The sequence below is a fragment of the Talpa europaea genome, assembly GCF_964194135.1.
Source record: "Talpa europaea genome assembly, chromosome: 10".
Taxonomy (NCBI): Eukaryota; Metazoa; Chordata; class Mammalia; order Eulipotyphla; family Talpidae; genus Talpa; species Talpa europaea.
Window position 1 is genome coordinate 70499863 of NC_140077.1, and position 18157 is coordinate 70518019.

Genomic DNA, 18157 nt, shown 5'->3' on the forward strand with positions numbered 1-18157 from the left:
TGAGAAGCCCAAGCCTCTGCTGAGCCCTGCCCTGGGGTGGCTGAAAGGGGCAGCAGTGTCCACGCTGTGTGCAGAGCTCATGATGGGGGTGTGGGGGACAGGGAGGGAAGGCACCCAGACCTGGGCTTTGGGACGGCAGTGGATCTTGTCTCAGTGAGCACCCTGGGCCCCTCCACACAGTGCGAAGGGTCACGGAGCTCTTCCCCTGCTCTGTGGGACGGAGACTGCAGGGGGACGCATCACTGGTCCCCGTTGCCCAAGAGGGTCTGGGCTTAGTGGAGCTATGGACACATGGCCGGCCGGGGTGGGGGTAAAGGGGGGACCCAGCACTCCGTGGGCAGCGACCTCCCACAGCCCCGCAGGGCAGGGACTGTCCCGTAGTGGGGAGGAGAGTGCCCTCGTGACTTTGCTCTAAACAGTTTGCCAAGGACTGTTTGGGCACCGGAACTGCCCTCATCGCGTGTGTTTTTCTTTTTCTTCACCAATCCTACAGGTCTGCCTCCTGTATGGATACAGATCCTTCTACAAAGCCAGGCTAGGTGTGGCTCTGGCTAGGTGTGGCTGGCATGTTCCCAGGTCACAGTGGCCTGGAGTTCCCAGTAACACGGGCAGGGACCAGCTTCTTGGCACTTCCATTTTCCTTCCTTGTTCTGCTTGATGTGCCTCCTTCTTCCGACCCCTCTGCCACCTGGCCACCACCTCTGCACCCCTGCAGGGCGACCTCTTCCTGCCCATGGCCGTCTTGCCCCTCTGGCCTCACCACCTCACCCAGCAGGTGCATGTCTGTTCCCAGGGCCTTCTGGCAAGGTCACGGGCCTTCCAGCAAGGTCACAGGCCATCCCTGCATCCAGATACCCAACTTCATGTCCAATGCCAGCTGCAGCCCCTCCCACCCTGCCGGCCTGTGCCCCCATGTGGAGCCCTTCAAATCCCGGCGGAGCCACACACTGTCCTCCCTGGCCTGGCCTCCCCGCCCAGACCATGCTCCGTGGATACATGGGCCGTGGCCTGGACTCTCACACTTTGGGTCAAGCAGGAGCCAGAGGCCTGTTCATGAAACTGACTTCTCTCAGCAGGATCATGTCACGGGCACGCCTGAGAGACCCCGGGAGGTGCGGGTCTCTGGCAGGGGCTCCGGCTCTGCTCCAGGCGGCCCTGCTCGCTGCTCTGTTGGCCACTGCCCTGGGTGAGTGACAGGAGCCGGCCAGCCAGTGCCGGCCAGCCCACAGGCTGGCAGACACCAGTTCCAGGAACAAGAGGTTTATTTGACCAGGAGTTTGGAATTAGGGGGTCTTGGAATTGTTGGAATTTAGAAGTTTGCTTTATGCATAAAAGAGAGTGTTTTCTAGATGCTCCCCCCTGGGATTTCCTCTCTAGGAATTTCGAGAACAATCTGTGGCAACTATGACTCGTCCCAAACTTGTCCTGCGGGGCAACCCGACTGGACCAGGTCCCTGCCGGGGCCCCCTAGAGCCCCCCAGGCTGTGCATCATGTGCATGTCGGGACTCCCCAGAGGTGAATCAGTCCTCCGTTCACTTCCTCTGAGGAAGGCAGGATTAAGATTTCTGTCTCCTGGATGAACTAAATAAAACAAAACCAGACTTTCCCAGGATGGACCAACTAGAGGTTTCTGGAAGGAGAGGGGAGGGGCCATTTAGTGAAGGGCCAGGGTGTGGTGAGTGGGCGGGCAGAGGGGAGGGCTCTTGGGGAAGGTGGGTGGGCGCTGAATCGTGATGATGCACACCTGGAACTTACACACATGTACTGCATCGTGTGACTCCGATGAAGCCACAAGGCAGAAACAAACAAAAGCAGAGAGATTTGTAGGTTCCTGGACTCCATGTCTCCTCCTTGATAACACACCCAGAGGTGGGGGAAGCACAGATCTAAATGTTCTTCTTAGCTCACCCTGCCTACCACCTGCCTCTAGGCAGCCTGAGATCCCTGACGTCCTTGCTAGGAGACTGGTTCTCTGGAGCAAAGGCCAGGGGCACCCTTCCAGGTCTGCGTCGGCAAATCTGGGTTCTAGAGGCTGACTAGAGGGCAAACCCAGCTTCCAGGCAGTCGAGCTCCTTCGAGTAGAGGAGTGAGCTTTTCTTTTATCCTTGTGGCTTTTCATCGTCAGCGTCATTGACCAATAAGCCCTGGTGACTGGCCAGTCACAGGTCGTTCATCAGCAGGTGACAGGAATTCTGCTTCTTGAGGGCCAGGGGAGAGAGGTTCAGGTGCTGTGTCCTGAGCTCTAACCCTGGGACCCATCTTCCCGGCGGCAGGCAGCTGTGGCCCCCTCCCCAATTTACTCTTCGCGTCTCCCACGAGTCAACTGAACAAGACCATCTTTGAAGAGGGGACCCAGGTGAAGTACAACTGCCGGCCCGGCTACAGCAGGACCAGCTCACACCAGGTTGTGGTCTGCAAGCGGTCAGGCCGGTGGGAGTACAGCCAGTTCTGCATCAGTGAGTACCCCTGTATTTTCTTCTTGGCTCTATTTCCTTTTTTTGTGAAGTTGTGTCAGGAATGAAACTTTCCAAGCACAAACAAGAATCTTAGGTCACTAAACTGGGCTGGTTTTCGGGCCTGATCTCAGCATCCACAGGCATGAAAAATACAAACAAAATAAGTCAATAAGCCAAACAGGTAATGGGGAACCCCCTGGCTCCATACATGGATGACGTCCGTGGCCATGGGAGTGAGTCAGCACTTCTTTTGGAAATTATATGTCTGCTCAACTTCAATATATTGGAAACCAGGCTTGCGCTGCAAAATTATTTAAAAAGTGTGGCTAGACAGGGGTATGGCTTTCCAAGACACCTCCCCTGAAGCACCTGCCACGTGCCGGGACGCGTACTGGCAGGGATGGTGTTCTGGGGTGTCTCCCATGGGCGGGGGGGGGGGGGGAGGCGGGGCGCACAGCTGTGCGGCTGCCTGTTTTTTGTTTTTTTTTTTCGTGACCAAGGATCCCCGAGCATGGCCAGGTGCTTGCTGCCTGCCTGTGGATCACGTCCCGGAGCAGACTCCATCCAAAGGTTCTCTGCTGGCAAATGCACCCCCAAAATGAGATCAAGTTTTGTATTCATTTTGCCCCCCCCCAAAAAAAAATATCTAGTAAGTCAGGATCAGGAGTGAGTGACTCTGAGTCACTGTATCTCTCTGGAGGCAGAAGTTCAGGTGCACCCACCAGGCCCTTTTCTGGTCCCCATCTGCAGGGCACGGCGGCTGCTAATCACCCGGGTGCTCTCTCTCTCAGAGAAGCGGTGCCAGAACCCGGGAGAGCTGCGTAATGGGCATGTGGTAGTGAAGACAGACCTCTCTTTTGGGGCCCAACTGGAATTCATCTGCTCAGAAGGGTGAGTGGAGCCAATCCAGAACCAGACTTTTCTCTCATTGAGTTCTAACAACAGCTGATGTGTCCACATGGTTCAAAATAAGAGGGTGTGAAAAGTTGTCCCTCGAGAGAATCCCCCCAAACCCCACCCCTAGCAGCCTGCTCCTGCCCACGGAACTGCTCTCAAGTACCTTCTCAGTATTGCCTTTTATAGACACTAGCTCAGTTGTTAGCAGGCATTTTTATTTCGCTCTGTTCCAGTAACAGGGTGGTTTTGAATCTGTACACAGGAGGCATTGCTATGTCTGCACACAAAGAGGTGCTTCATCAGTTTCCTTTCTGAGCCCAGAGTTGTATTGTGCAAAGCTTTCCTGGACTAACAGCCTCTTTGCTGGATCTGGTAGCAGGCAGGCTGAGGGGTACCCTGGGACCCCCAAACCTGCCTGCTCTTAATAGGCTCTGTTGTCGGCGCATCAAGACAAAAACACTCTAGTGTGTATGACCCCTGATGGAAAGGGACTTTCATACATTTAGTGTGGAATAGAGAAGAGAGGGAAAGAATAGACAAAATAGTTTTCACACAAAACTCCCAAAGTCACCCGTCCCCTCATGGGTCAGTCCCCAGCCCAACAGGGGTGGCCTGAAGTGGGGCCCCTGAGGCCTGGGAGCCTGTTACAGTCTAGGGCACCTCCTGGCGGGCACACAGGGAAGGGCAAAGGGGCCAGACGAGCCTGGGAGAAAAGAGCAAAATCCAAGCCCAAGCCCAGGGACAGGCTGCCACAGTCACCCCAGGGGCCTCTAGCCATGTCTTTTCCTTCCCTGTTCTCATGGGTGAATGCTCATGCTTAGCCGCTGGCGCCTGTTCCTCACACACTATCCCAAGCCCGTGCTCTGCCCTGCATCCCGTGGTCTCCCTGTCTCTGACACCAGGGAGCAGCCCGCCCTCAGGCACTGACCCAAGAGCTCGCTCAGGCCTGGCCAAGCTCCCATCAGGGCAGCGTTCATCCTCACAGGGGGCAGGGACGTGCCTCCCATGACCAACGGGAGGCAGCGGCCACTGCCTCTGCTGGCCACAGTGCCGAGCCTGTGCTTCAAGGGTCAGCACTAGTCCGGTAGTCACTGTCGTCCATGGTTTCCACGGTGTCTGGCCACTTTGTCTTTCAGGGTCCCAGCGGCCCCGATGATGGCGACAGCAAGCGTGGCTTTTCCTCCCACCTCAGTCTTTTCTTTCAGTGAATTTTCCCGCTCATGTAGCCTCAGCGTGTCCCCTACCTTTCACCTGAGTACGAGACACTCCTAGTCCAGGGCGGCTTCCGATGGCCCCGCTAGCCGCCCACCCCGTCCGCCTTCAGCTCCGAGGTCAGGGCTCTGCCCACCTGGGAGCTGCCTTGTCCCAGGGCCCCGCGCTGGGCTCATGGCCCTTCTTGGCTGCCTGATGCCTGCCTCTGCCAGAGCCCAGCACTGCGGCTGACACTGTGGTTTCCCTAAAACAAAACAGAACAAAACCCTCCACGTGAATCTTACTCCTTGAGTCATTTAGGTTCAAATAAAACCTGAGGCCTTGATACTGAAAAGAGAACATGGCCTGCAGAACGTCCATGGTGCTGGCTGCCTGTCTTTGAATCTCTTGTAGACTGTGCCTGGGGGGTGCCTAGGGGTACGTGGGGGCGCCTGGGGGAGCACCTGGTGGGTGCTGCTGGCAGGGCACCTGGGGGTGCCTGGGAATATCTGGGAGGTGCCTGGTGGGTGCCTGGGGGGGGTCCCTGGTAGGTGCTGGCGGGTGCCTGTGGAGTCTCTGGGGGGTGCCTGGTGGGTGTCTGGGGGTTCCTTGGAGGGTCCCTGGGGGGGTCCCTGGTGGGTACCTGGGGGCTCTCTGTGGGGGCCTGGGGGTGCTGCTGGCAGGGCGCGGTGCCATGCTGTCTCCTTGCTCCTGTGACAGGGTGAGTCTGGTGTCAAGAGCCCCCACTCTGTCTGCATCTAATAATCCCGCCCAAGGCTGGGAAGGAATCCATTAAGACTCTTGATCCACTTTATCCAGATATCTCTTGATTGGCCCAACCACCAGCTACTGTGAGGTCTATGACAACAGTGTAAATTGGAGCGACCCCCTACCTGAGTGTGTCAGTAAGTGCGAGCTTCTCCTGACCTGGCTGTCCACCCCACGTGCTGGGCCCGCGGTATGGCTACCCCTGAGCCCCGCCAAAGTGTGTCATGTATGTCAGGCCTGTAATGGTTCTGGCCATGTCCTCCTCTCCCCTCACCCACCCAGTTGCCCAGTGCGAGCCCCCTCCAGCAATCCTGCACGGAAGGCACAATGGCGGAGACCAGGTCTACACCTATGGGTCCTCCGTCACCTACAGCTGTGACCCCACCTTTTCCATGCTGGGCAGAGCCTCCATCTCCTGTGCAGTCAAGAATAAAACAATAAGTGTTTGGAGCCCAAGTCCTCCTACTTGCAAAAGTGAGTCGTATGCTAAACCCAGGCTGGAGCCGCTGGTGCACAGGAGGCGTGTGTGCGGGGCTGGGGGCGAGTTAAAGGAAACTGATTATCGGAGGGGGTCATGTATTTGGTGGGTGATACTTATGGCAATGCCCAGCACCAATGCAGTCAGGGCGTCCATCGCGTAGCTCCGGCTGTGTCTAGGACAGATGCAGGCACTCTGCTGGGCAGCCAGCTCGGCCCTCGGGCTGCCCTGCCCTCGGAATGTGCTGCTATGTGGTTTCAGGAGAAGCAGGTGAGCCTGTGCACCCTGACTTTCCGGGCCCTGGCCCAGATGTGACCCCATCACTTTCCTTTGTGACTTTTTGTGCAAAATGAGTAGCGTTCATGTGCCCCGCAGGAATTTGGGACTGTGGTCTTCTGCCTGGGGAGCAAGCAGGCAGAGAAACACCCCCTGCCAGAGAAACACGTGCCCGTGGCCAAGCTCACAGGAGGCCATAGGCCACGGGACAGCCCAGCACTCGCTGAGCCCAGCACACTGTGGGATTGCTGGAGGACCAGCTGAGGGCATGGTCCTGTGCCCACACCCACGCAGATGCTGGCTGGGGAGCCTCAGGACTGGTCACGTTGGGCAGCCCAGATAGTGCAGAGACCAAGGCTGACCAAGAGGGGCTGGCGTGATGGGGAGGCCATGTGGGGGCTCGTGGGGCCCTCTCTGCAATTCAGACCTCTGGACAGGAGAGGCCTTGAGAGGCTCTGACCAGGAAAGCAAAGGCTGTGTTCCAGCAAGCTCACAGTACAGAGTGGACAGTGGTGAAAGTGACACGAGACTGCACACAGGCATCTGTTGCCACCACCCAGCAGGCAGTGCAGGACCCAGGCCTGGAGAGCATGGGGAGCAACAGGAAGGGGGAGCAGGGCGGGCAGGGCTGGGCGGCTGTGTGTAGGAGGGTCATTTATTCTCACACCTCCATCTCCGCACCTCTGGCCACTGACCCACTGTTATGGCAATTTCCCAGAGAAATCAGATGGCACTCAGGGCGATGGAGAGAGATTTACTTGTTACACCGGCGGGCTCAGTGGGATCACTCCCAAAAGTCTGAGCCCCGAAGGGCAGAAGTGGCAGGGTTTTATACAGGTTGTATGCAGAAGCTTGTCCCCCATCCATCATGGCATAGGCATTCTTTATTGTTTGGAAAGGGGGTCTAGGTAGCCGTGGCTACCACTGTGGACGAGCAGTGCACCCAGCCTCTTCTCTGTTCCAGCAAGCAGCAGAATCTAAGCAGCAGACTCCCCCAAGCTGCAGACTTACCAATTTCCTGCTTCACCACCACCCAGGCATCCAGGCAGCCACAGCCAGGGACAGACGGAGATTTCGAGACGGTGTTTCTTCTGGGTTCCATGTGGCTGGTCTGGGAAAATGAGGATAATGGAGAAATCTGCAATCACCTCCTAGTAGGACTGACCCGATGGGGGCTCACTGGGGTTTTAAAGTCGAGTGACGTGCTTGGCGTGTTCGCCTCAGGCCTCCCGTGCGCAGCCTCCGGCTTCCCAAACCCTTGGGGCTGGTACAGACCGCTGTGAAAGCTTTACGCCATTTCTCTTCCACACACCCGTGGTCTTTTCTTATGATTCTTCAGAAGTCAACTGTCCTTACCCAGAGATCAAAGATGGGAAGGTGGCCTCTGGGTTCAGACAGAGCTACGCTTACAAGGACTCCGTCTCCTTCACCTGCAACGAAGGTTTCATCCTCAGAGGCAGCAGCTTGCTCCGTTGTGGGGATGATAGCAAGTGGGACCATGCCCTTCCCACCTGTGAGCTGAGTGAGTATGGACCAACGGGGCCCCGTGTGGCCTCTCAGGAGATGCAGAGATGCTGGTGCGGGCAGGGACACATGAGTGCACGTAAAGGCAACCTGAATCACTGTAAAAATTGGTGTTTCGGTCAAGGATTTCCTTAGTTTTTTTCTTGTTGGAAAAAAGAATGATGGCAGTGCACTGTGGGAAAAGTCCTTTAAGCTCCACAAGGCTGCCATGTGCAGGTGAGCAGGTGTGCAGGTGAGTGGGTGTGCAGGTGAGCAGGTATGCAGGTGAGCAGGTATGCAGGTGAGCAGGTGTGCACGTCCTGACTCTAAGGGGAACACTAGGTTTGTAGGCACTGCGGGTGCCTACACTCATGCAAAGCTGTGTGCAGTGGTTGGGAAGCAGTCTGGCTATATTGGAGTGACTGTTGTGAAAGACCAACAGTCATGTGACCCAGGGAAACGTACCTTTCTCTGACCTCGCAGGAGCTCCGCAGCATTGACATGACCTCGCGCTGAGAGGTAGCCGAGAGGGTCCCTAGGGGCAGCAAGGCCAGTGGCACCAGCAGTGCCGTCCACCATGACCATCCTTCTCTGTGCTTCCTGAGCAGACAGCTGCGTGGGCCTCCCAAACATCCCCCACTCCTCCTGGATGTACTCCCGGCCCAGGGACCGGGCCCTGTTTGCCGTGGGAACCGTGCTACAATACTCCTGCCACATGGGCTACAAACCTGTGGCCGACAGGAGCACCGAGGTGACATGCCAGAAGAATCTGAGCTGGACGCTGCCCACGTCGTGTGAGGGTGAGCACGGGATGCCTGCCTGTAGGCCCCGCAGGTGCTGGGATTTTCTGCCCAAGGTGAACTTCAGTTGATTTCTCAAGAGAAACTTAATGTAGTCTACCTTTTTTATTTATTTTTCTTTAAAATATTTTTATGGAATTTTTTCTTGTTTTCATAGTTTTTTTCCTATCGTCTTTGTTCAAGACTAATGTAGAGTGATGCTAACTCCACAGGGCAGTGGGCTGTGATGCTAGGAGAACCCCCCAGCTCTGGGAACTGGAGGGGCCGAGGCTGCAACTTCCCCTGTCCTGGTCCTGAGGGTGAACAGCGCCTACCTGCTGGGATCAAGGGCCCCTTTCCCTGGCAGCCCTTCTGCCCAGAGCAGGCTCTGGGGGCAACGTCAGCCAAAGGGCACATGCTTGGCCAGCTGCCCGGTACCCACTTCGGGTCTGGAGCCACTGGGCAGGCTCACTCCAGGGAGCTGGAATGAGAGATTTTCATGAAAGGGATCAAGACTACATTTGTCAAAAAGTATTGCTGCCACTTAACAAAGGATTAATAAGTACATGTCCTCAGGGAGGCTTTTTAATGAATGAAAACCATGGCAGATAATTAATACACTCATTTTCTATATAAATGTGTTTCTCGTGTGTATAAAGCTACTTTTTAATCATTTATTTTGCCCAGAACGGTATTATTGGTTTAATTATTTAATAAATGATTTTCTAAAACCATTTAAAACACAGAAGTGAAATGGTCTTCATCCAGGTTAGCACTAAATCTGATTAAGTATGAACTTGGACCAAGACTCCCATCATGAGAAGCTTGCATGAGTGTTAGCTGAGGGGGTGGAGCTCCTGCATGTGGGAACGTCTGGTCTGGGGAGTTCAAGACCATACGGGCTGAGAGCTAACAGGAAATGCCGACCCCTGATCTGAACCTTCTTCTGTTCAGCTGCTTCCTTTCACATCAAATACGAAGTGTGTCTGCAAGTATTTCTCCTCGCGAGTACAAAGTTTATGCCTGTATCTCTCTTAGGCACTAAAAGAAAAGAATCAGAAGAAACATTTCTCCGAAATTTGGCATCCAGAACAGAGAAAGCCTGGTTCTCAGCAAAAATGATCACTTATTTCTAGGGTCCCCAGCAGGTGGGCGTAGCAAGGCCATTGTCCCCAGGGACAGGGGTGGGCAGGCAGCCGGTCACCTTGGCACCAGGCAGTCGGAGGAGGCAGTGTCCCTGACCTTGCTCTTGAAGGGCTTCGGACTTACCTTCTCCTGCAATTTAATCCGTCTTCTCACTTTGGAGCCTTCTAGTGGAGATATTTAGCTGGAGGGGAAAGGCTGGTGGGCACCTTGGCACACCTTGCAGACCTGGTGTGGAGCCCCGCCCTCTCCCAGTGTCCCCTGTCTTGCAGAGGTCTGCTGCCCCATACCAGAGCTGAAGAACGACACGGTCATTCACGTGGTGAGACGCACCTCCTCCAGCAGCTGCACCTACTCTTTCCGGGACACGGTTGAGTACTGGTGTTCCCAAGAGTTCAAGTTCTCAGCGACCTGCCAGGCAGACGGCACGTGGAGCCCCCAGGCGCCGAGCTGTGATAACAGTAAGAGCCGTACCAGGGGGCCTGGCGAGTCCTCAAGGCAAAGTGCTGGCTTCCTGGGGGGGCTCAGGGGTGGGTGAAGAGCCCCCAGACCTGGCCGAGACGTGTCTCCTTTTCCTTTTCTGGGTTCATGGGCTCTAGCCGGGCCTGCCTCACCCGGGGCTGCCCAGCTCAGCATCCCTTCCTAGCGTTGGTCCTCATTCTGCCCTTCGTCATGGCCATGTGCCTTAACCTGCCCAAAGCTGTTTAAATCTGCTGATTTGAGGGGAAGGGTGTAGGCTGTGCCACTACATCCCCTTGGCTTGGCTAGAGGTGTGTACTCACCCCGCACCTGGGAGTTGTACCCACCGGTTCCATTTTTGAAGGTCACGGAAGTGACCCCTGAGTGGGCTGGTGGGGGAGCTGTGATGCTCTCTCTGTCCGAGGCTCATGGGAGGCAGCTAGGCGCATGGGGTACGTGAGTTTATGGGCAGAGGGGCAGAAGGAGGGGGCATTCCTGGAGCCCAGACCCTGGGGTATACCATGTCCTCTGTACGAATGCACTTCCCGTCTGTCTCTGCCAAGGCTGTCATTCTCCACCTGTCGTTGCCCATGGACACTACGACCTAAACATTAGGTTATTCGGAGAGAAGGAGGTCGTGTACAGTTGCAACAGCGGCTATGCTCTGGTGGGCAAGAAAAGTCTGAGCTGCAAAGACTCACGCTGGTTGGGGGAACCCCCCAAGTGCAGAGGTAACCTCCTTCCCAGTCTGGCCAGGGTGACAGAGACGGGACCCAGTGGCTATAAACAGTCACTGCATTCAGAGGTGCTGGAGGCAGAGAGCCAGGCTCTTGTCTCCCCACTCTCCTCTGGGGTGGGGGTGCCCTGTCCTCGTCCTTGGCTGACTGAGGCATCACCAATGGCCACTCCTCCCTCAGCCTCAGACAGGTGCCTCCTGCCCTGATGGGGGAGGCACCCGTGAGCCAGCCTGTCCCGGGCAGTGGTTACCATCACTTTGCTGTCAGAGACTCGGGTACCAGAAAGGGCCGGGGCGCCAGGCTGGAGGCTCTGAGAGCTGGGGGTCTGGTGACAGGTCCCCCACGGCCCCGACATGGGTTCGAGATGTCCTGGTCTCGGCCAAGTGTTTTAGCCTAGTCCCACCCCACTTGCTCAGCTACATGAGGATGGTGGAGCCCATGCCACAGCGCTGGCCAGCTGACATCACCACCAGAGAAGGGCCAGCATTGTCCGAGATGAGCTCATGCTCAAAAATAAGCTCATTAGTGCTGTTGTTATTATCAGAATAAAAGGAAAGAGAGAACCATCGGCCACACCTAAATGCAGAGCTGTTTTGCCCTCGAGTCTTGTATCTCGTTCCTGGGGTTTACGGATTTTGTACGGTTGTCTCTCCGCTGCAGCCCAATGTCAGAAGCCCGTGGTAGGTCATGGCCGTCTGTCCGTGGAGCGGAGACAGTATCAAGAGCCCGAGACACTCAGCGTCCAGTGTGACCCTGGCTACAAGTTGGTTGGTTCCCAGAACATCACCTGCTCGGAGAACAAAACCTGGGCTCCAGCGGTACCCAAGTGTGAGTGGGTAAGTAGCATGATTCAGGGGCTTCTGTGCCTCAGAAGGGACTCCCAAGACTCTCCTGCCAGCAAAGGTGGGAGTTGGCTGCTCAGGGTCCATTTCTACACCATTCGGGGGATTCTCTTTTTTGGCCTGAATCTCTCTGCTGTCACTTGAGAACGGAAAACTGAACCCCGTAGGCTGAGAAGGGCCTCAGACCCGGGTGTGCTGGCTCGGACTTTCCTTTTTCCAGACTATGTAATATTCTGTTCCAGCTCCAGGTGGGCAGTGGGAATGGCCTCTGCCCTCCAGGCCCTCTCAGCCTCACTCACCCCGTCTCTCCTCAGGTGTTCCCCAAAGGCTGTGAGCAGGTGGTGGCGGGCAGGAAAATCTTGCAGTGTCTTCCCGACCCCGATGATGTGAGAATGGCGCTAGAGGTATATAAGTTATTTTTGGAGATTGAACAACTGGAGCTGCAGAGAAACAAGGGAAAGGAATCCATGCTGGCATCTGAGCTGTGATTGTTCCAGAAACAGCAGAAACATGTGCCTCCACCCTTGGAGCACGAATGTCTGTTCGTGCTCCACCAGCCTTTGTGCTCCTAGATTCATTGTAATAAATATTCACGCATCAAACCTGTTTAGTCCGAAGACTGAGTTTTTCACCTCCCTTTTCCAGACTGGGTCCTTTCCTTTTTCTGGCTTCATATTCACTGATTTTTCCCCCTGACCACCACCACCTTCTGCTCTTGAACCATCCCTGAATTCTGTATCTGGGTCCGTGCATTTTCTAGTCTAAAATTCCCACTTGACTCTTCCTTATAGCGTGTATTTCTTTCCTGGGACTTTCTATTTATTGCAGGTGACGTACTATTGTCTGGAAGTCCTCCATCTTGGCAGGCTGCCATTTCGTGGTCTTCTGCCTGAGAGAGCAGGATTTCACTGGGCGTGTTTTTTTCCGTCTGCCCCTTTGGGCATCTTTACCAACTCTGGGTATGGGGTATGGAAAATGAAAGAGCCAGAAGAACTGACTGCCACTCTGTCTTCAGAGGCCATTGCTGAGTCTTCTTGTTTCTGTCTTTAGTCTTTTAATGTTTGTTCTGCCCAAAATGTTTCAAGTTTTTCATTACACTGGGGGAGGAACAGAGCAAGTACCCGGAGCACAAGGCTGAATCCTGAACATATTGCTAAAATAATAAAAGCTTAAGAAATTTCAAGACCAAAAACAAGACTGTTGGGCCTCCCTGGTGGCACAAGAGGTTAAGCACTGCACTATGAAGCAATCCACAGTCTCTACAGCATGAGTTCCATCCCCGGCCAGCCAGGGAGCAACCCAAATGGCGCAGTAGACCTCTCCTGCCTCGCCCTCTGCTCTCCTCAGCAGTGTATTTCAGTCAGTCTGCCTGTTCTGTTCCCCACTCTGTCTCTGGTGGATCCTCTCACCTCCCACATCTCTAGCCTGTACCCCAGCTCTTGTATGCATAAATAAATATATCTTAAAAAAATAACAAAAAACAAAACAAAACAAAAACAAGACTGCTGTTGCCTTGGTCATCAGGTCCTGTCAAACAAGGGCCCCACACAAGCTCGTCTCGTGCAGCCAGGCCTTCCGGGCGTGTTTTGGACATGGGCCCTCGAGGAGCCTTCACCAAAGCTCTGCAAGCCCCTGCACGTGTGTTCTGTAAAACTCCCATTAGATGTCGACACACCCCCAAGCCCCGGCCCTTCTTCCTGTCTTGGGAGCACTGGACGCAGCCTCTAGGTTGCAACTCCTGACTCTCACCTCTAGGGAGGGTTTGTGTTTACACCTGACCACAGGCCGTCCTCAGAGGGGCGTCCGCCATGGAAGGCTGAGGGCGCGCGGTAGGTAGCCCTGGAGCCACCAAGCCCCCATCTCGTTTGTGCCTGTTTTCCTTAGCAGGGACAGACACGCTCAAGCCCTCACCCACCTGCCAGTAGTCCGTTTGGCTGATAATGGACTTGGGACTCCTGGGACAAGGATTGTGGGCACCCGGGGAGGTGTCCAGGAAGCTCTGTGACTGGTGGGTACCACAGAGGGTGGAGGGAAGGGGAAGGGTTGCTGCAGTGGCTAGGAGGCTCGAAGCACCTCCCTGCTCAGCCTCCAGCCCTGCGCTATCCCCAGAGCAGGACTGGCTATGCTCCAGCCTCCCAGGGCTCTGGCTCAGGCTGCTGGCCGGTCACCAGCGCAGGGGTACTGTGACCTGGGCCACCACTTCCCCATGGGACAGCTTCCTGGCCACTTGCCTAAAATGGAAGCTTTGGCATCCAATTTCCTCTTTCACCCTGTGAAGGCTGAGATGCTGACTATGCTGGCGACCCTGGTGAACTGAGCTAGAGGACAGCATCCTGGGGTGGTGGTGGGGTGCATAGAAGCACAAAGGGGAAGGAACCTGGTCCCTGGGTGACCTCAGGGGCAGATCTGCTGACCCAGCAGAGAACAAGTTCGCCCTGACCTTTCGCAAGTGAGCTGGAGACGCCACCGCGGCTACCCTGACGACTCGGGGGCCTGGACGCCGGGCCCTGTCCGCGTCCTGCTGTCAGATGTCTGAGAGCCTCCTGCCCCTTTAGTTATTTTTCCTTTTGAAAACTGTATCTAATGAATTTAATTTTGATTGTTAATTTTTTGTTGAGGCAGCACTGGTGTCCAGCACCATTGTGACTGAGGGTGAGGTCTCACGCTTTTGCAAACCGACGTCACTGCTGCACGTCCACCTCCACTGCCACTGCCTGCCTGCTTCTTCCCCAACATGACCCCACGCCCCTCACACTATCAGCTTGGATGGCGTTTGTTTCCGCCTGCCCCACCCTGGATGGCAGAGCACGGCGCTCCTCTCCCTGTGGGGATGGACTAGTTCTCCTTTCTCACAGCCAGGCTGTCGTGGGATCCCCCAAGGCCTGGCCACTGCTGCAATCACTGTCGTGGGTGACAGCGTGTGAAGTCACCAGTGCTCATCTGCCCAGCTGCCCACTGCCAAGCCCCTGCTTTGCTCCCAAGAACACACCACTGCGTGGTGGTCTGTCTCCAGCTGAGACCCGAGGCTCTGGGGGAGGAGGGTTATCAGGCGCTCCCAGACATGACAGAGATGCCGGCTGTAGCTCTGGCTTTGTAGCGAGGGATGCACAGGCCCTGCCAAGCAGCGCGGTCTCCAAGCCCCCCTGACCTGCAAAGAGGCCCGGGAGTGGGCCCTGCACTGTGATCCCGCCAGCCCCACGCCATGCTCCCTCCAGCCCCGCGCATCCTGACTGTCTGATGCTGCTGTTTTAGGGGTGAAGTGAGGTCACTGCCCCTTGGGAATATTTACACATAACACATGATACTTATTTATTTCTATGACTGAAAATGTTTCTTGACAGAGAGGTTGCTTATGGATTTTCTTTCAGGTTTAGCACAGTAGAAACTTATTCCTTTCCTGGTATTAATAGAATGATCGATCGCACGTGCAATGTCTGTTCCTTGTGTCTTTGGGAGCAGAAACATGCCCACAGCTGCTCCCTTGGCAATGATCTCGGGACTGCCAGTCCACGGAGGAGTGTGTGTATTTGTCCTACACACAAAAAAGAATGTTAATACAAGTACAGAATGTTCATACTCTGGGATCAATTGTTTTCTATTGAGTTAATTTTTAAAGAATAGCTCCACTTGTAGCTGCTGTGCATAATTAAACTTGCTAAATAAAAATGAAAAATATTACCTCATAAGAAGCAAAAGTACATTTACTAGAATTTAATTTATATAGTAAATTGGCTGAGCTGATTTTCAGTCATGGGTATATACAGTTTGGTGAAAAGGAATGTCTGTTTTGTAGGTGCTGCTGTGAAAACAGAATAGAAATTTACTCAGATTATTTTAGAAGGAACCACGGAAAACAGAATGGCTCCACTGCGTTCACTAACTTTATAAAAAGGACCTGTGTTGCTTTATGAAAATGGAGGTGCTGCTGTAGGATCCACGGCTGCTGCCCACCCAGCCACAGTGTGGGCCTCGCAGGCCTGACTGGGGCTCCTGGGACCATGATGGGCATCCAGGCCACTCCCTGGGGCAGTTCACGGGACACTTGCCTCTACCCGGGGCTCAGCCCAACCACCTGTGCAGCACGGGGGTGCTGCTGATGCCCTTGGGGAGGCTGTGGGGTCAGGGCTTTCCCTCTCAAGTGCTGTCCTTGCTCCAGGTCTGAGAACCGGGGAGAAGGCTGCTGAGTAGAAGTCAGGGATCTGGGCAAGGTGTCCGGCCTCCCTCCTGAGCTGACCATTCCTTCTCGCCCTCCTGACAACACATCCAGTGATAACCAGGATGCTGATCCATGTCCCTGGATACTCCATCCCACCTGGCCTCTCCAGGACCCGTGGGGGTCTAGCCACAGGGCCCACCCGACTGCGCTGGCCTCTGGCCTCCCAGGGAGCACTGCGGGGTCAGGCCCCACCTCCGCCAGCCGCATCTTAACTTCCACATGTGACACACCCACATCACCCAGCACTGGCCCCATGCACAGGCCTGGCGTCCCCTCGCCTGCTCTTCTGGGCTCGTGGCTCTGGCAGCCAGCCCATCATGGCATCGCCCATAGGACGAGCTTCCTTCTGACTCCCGCCATCTTGGGCTCTCCTTACAGCTGGCCGGGGCCCCCGGAGATGGCAGGGGGCCCTCCGGTTCCAGGACACGGACCTTCCTCACAGGTCTTCTGAGTCCCAGTGGGTCCTGCTACGCCTGCCCCCTGTTCATGTTGACGTTCATTTCCAGAAGCAGTGAGGCACTGACAGGCAGGCATAGATAGTCGAATCCCTAGGGGCAAGGCCTTGAGCAGAGATGCTCCCTGCTCTGGCTGTAGGGCCTGCCCCTCGGCACACTCCCCCAACCGCTCACCCAAGCCGGGGTCCCACAGGGCCCCACCCAACCCCGCGGTGGTCAGGGTCTGCGGGGGGGGGGGGGAGGCAGGTCCTGGGGAGGGTCTGTGAGGCCTTAGGGGCTTCCTGACCCCTCAGCCAGTCCCCCAGCCGGGCCCGCCCGCAGGCGCCCTGACCAAGCTCTTGGGTCTCACGGCAGTGGCTGCCCTACCTCCCAGGGGCCGGTGGGGACACTTCCCTCGGCGAGCCTTCTGGGCTTAGTCTTGGGTGGTCAGCCCACACTCTCCGAGACAGGCTCCTGTTAAAGTTGTTCATGCTTGGGTCTGCTCTGCGGCCCCAGCCCGGCGCCGTGATGCTCGGCCACCAGCTTCATGACCTGTGAGTGCTGGCTCCCGGCCTCAGCCAATCCCTCAGCTGGTGTCTCCATGCCTCTCCCAGGCCCCTCCCACCAGCCTCAGCTGCTCGGACAGCAGCCTGCCACCCGGACTCTGGAACCCCATTCTCAGAGTCTGCCTAGGTACAGACAGGAAAAGGTCCCATCCCTGTGGGTCTTCTTGGGCTGGTTGAACAACCATTTAACCTCAGAAAGTTGAGCAGAGACAAGAACAGACCCAATGTCACCTGCGCGGGCCACATTCTAAAGCAACAAGGCAGGATGAGGCTGTTTATCTCGCCTCAGGGGTGGCCTCCGGGCCACCTAGGGCCTCCTAGGCCCTCCTAGGGCCTCTGGGGCGTGGGGATCCTTGCTCCTGGACAGGGGCTTGCCGTGTGCACTTGGGCTTCCCTGACAGGCATCGCTGGTGAAAAGTCCTAACTCCAGGAGACACCCAGCACTCCCTCTTCCGGACAGTGAACGAGAAGCTTGGTGATGCCCCAGTAATCCCCCCAGGCCCGAGTGGCCTCCTTGGGCGGCCCAGGCCTCAGCTCTGGGGGTGCTGGCTCCTGCCAGGGGGGACTTGGGGGCACTTTGAGGGGCACTAAATGTTTTAAAGGAAGGAAACAGGGAGCGCCGGCCCTGCAGGCCCCCATCAGGCCCTGCCACCTGACCCCTGTGGTTGAGATGTGAGTCACAGCATAGAGTGGTAGATGGAAGGAGGGGGTCGTGAGGTGAGGGCCGCTGTCTGGGAGGGTGAGGGGGTGCTGCTGAGACCCCAGAGAGGATCACACATCTGTCCACCAGCTTTGCCAGGACGTGAAAATGACCTGGGGACCAGGGGAAGCCCCGGTGCAAGAGCAGACTTTGGCTGGGGCTGCTCTGATCACCTCTCTGTGCCCACTTCCTGCCAGGAGGGGGAGAGGTCCTGAGGGCTAATGGTGACCATTCTGGGATCCTCCAGTCCCCACCTAGGAAAAGCTGCAGCAGGCTGTGGAGTCACTGAAGTGACTTCTCCTCATGGCAGTTCCTCATTCTGAAGGGAGCAGCCCTCATGGCGGCACCTGTTCTCCTTTCTCTCCGGGAAGCCAGAATTTGCCTGTGTTCTCCTCAGGAAGCCCAGCTCAGCCACACAATGACCTTCTGCAGCTCTTCTGGCTTGTTTCAAAGGGAGAAACTCTTCTGCTGCTCTGGGGCCCAGCGGTGCCCCCACCTGGGCTGGGCCCAGCTCTCAGGCTGTCACCTCAATGGGTGCCTTCTGGCCCTCAGGGACAGGCCTGTAGATGCAGGAGGCCATCGCATCTGTCCCAGCGGGGACACTGAACTTAGCAAAGGTCGGGCTGGACGCCCGCTGGACCAGCTGGACAGGGTGTGGTCTGGGGCCGGGGACGTGTGTCATCATCAGCCTCTGTCTTCCAGGGGGTAGAG

At 56.1% G+C, this 18157-nt stretch overlaps 1 protein-coding gene across 1 annotated transcript; it reads left to right on the forward strand.

Annotated features, from left to right (window-relative positions):
* Positions 1–1080: 1080 nt before the first annotated feature.
* Positions 1081–12018, forward strand: C4BPA (complement component 4 binding protein alpha; the record flags this gene model as incomplete). Its single annotated transcript, XM_084245509.1, has 11 exons — positions 1081–1190; positions 2279–2457; positions 3249–3348; positions 5365–5450; positions 5596–5787; positions 7428–7670; positions 8179–8370; positions 9765–9953; positions 10515–10656; positions 11293–11524; positions 11845–12018. 11 exons carry the CDS (start codon positions 1081–1083, stop codon positions 12016–12018), a joined length of 1839 nt encoding a protein of 612 aa, XP_084101635.1.
* Between the last annotated feature and the right edge of the window lie 6139 nt (positions 12019–18157).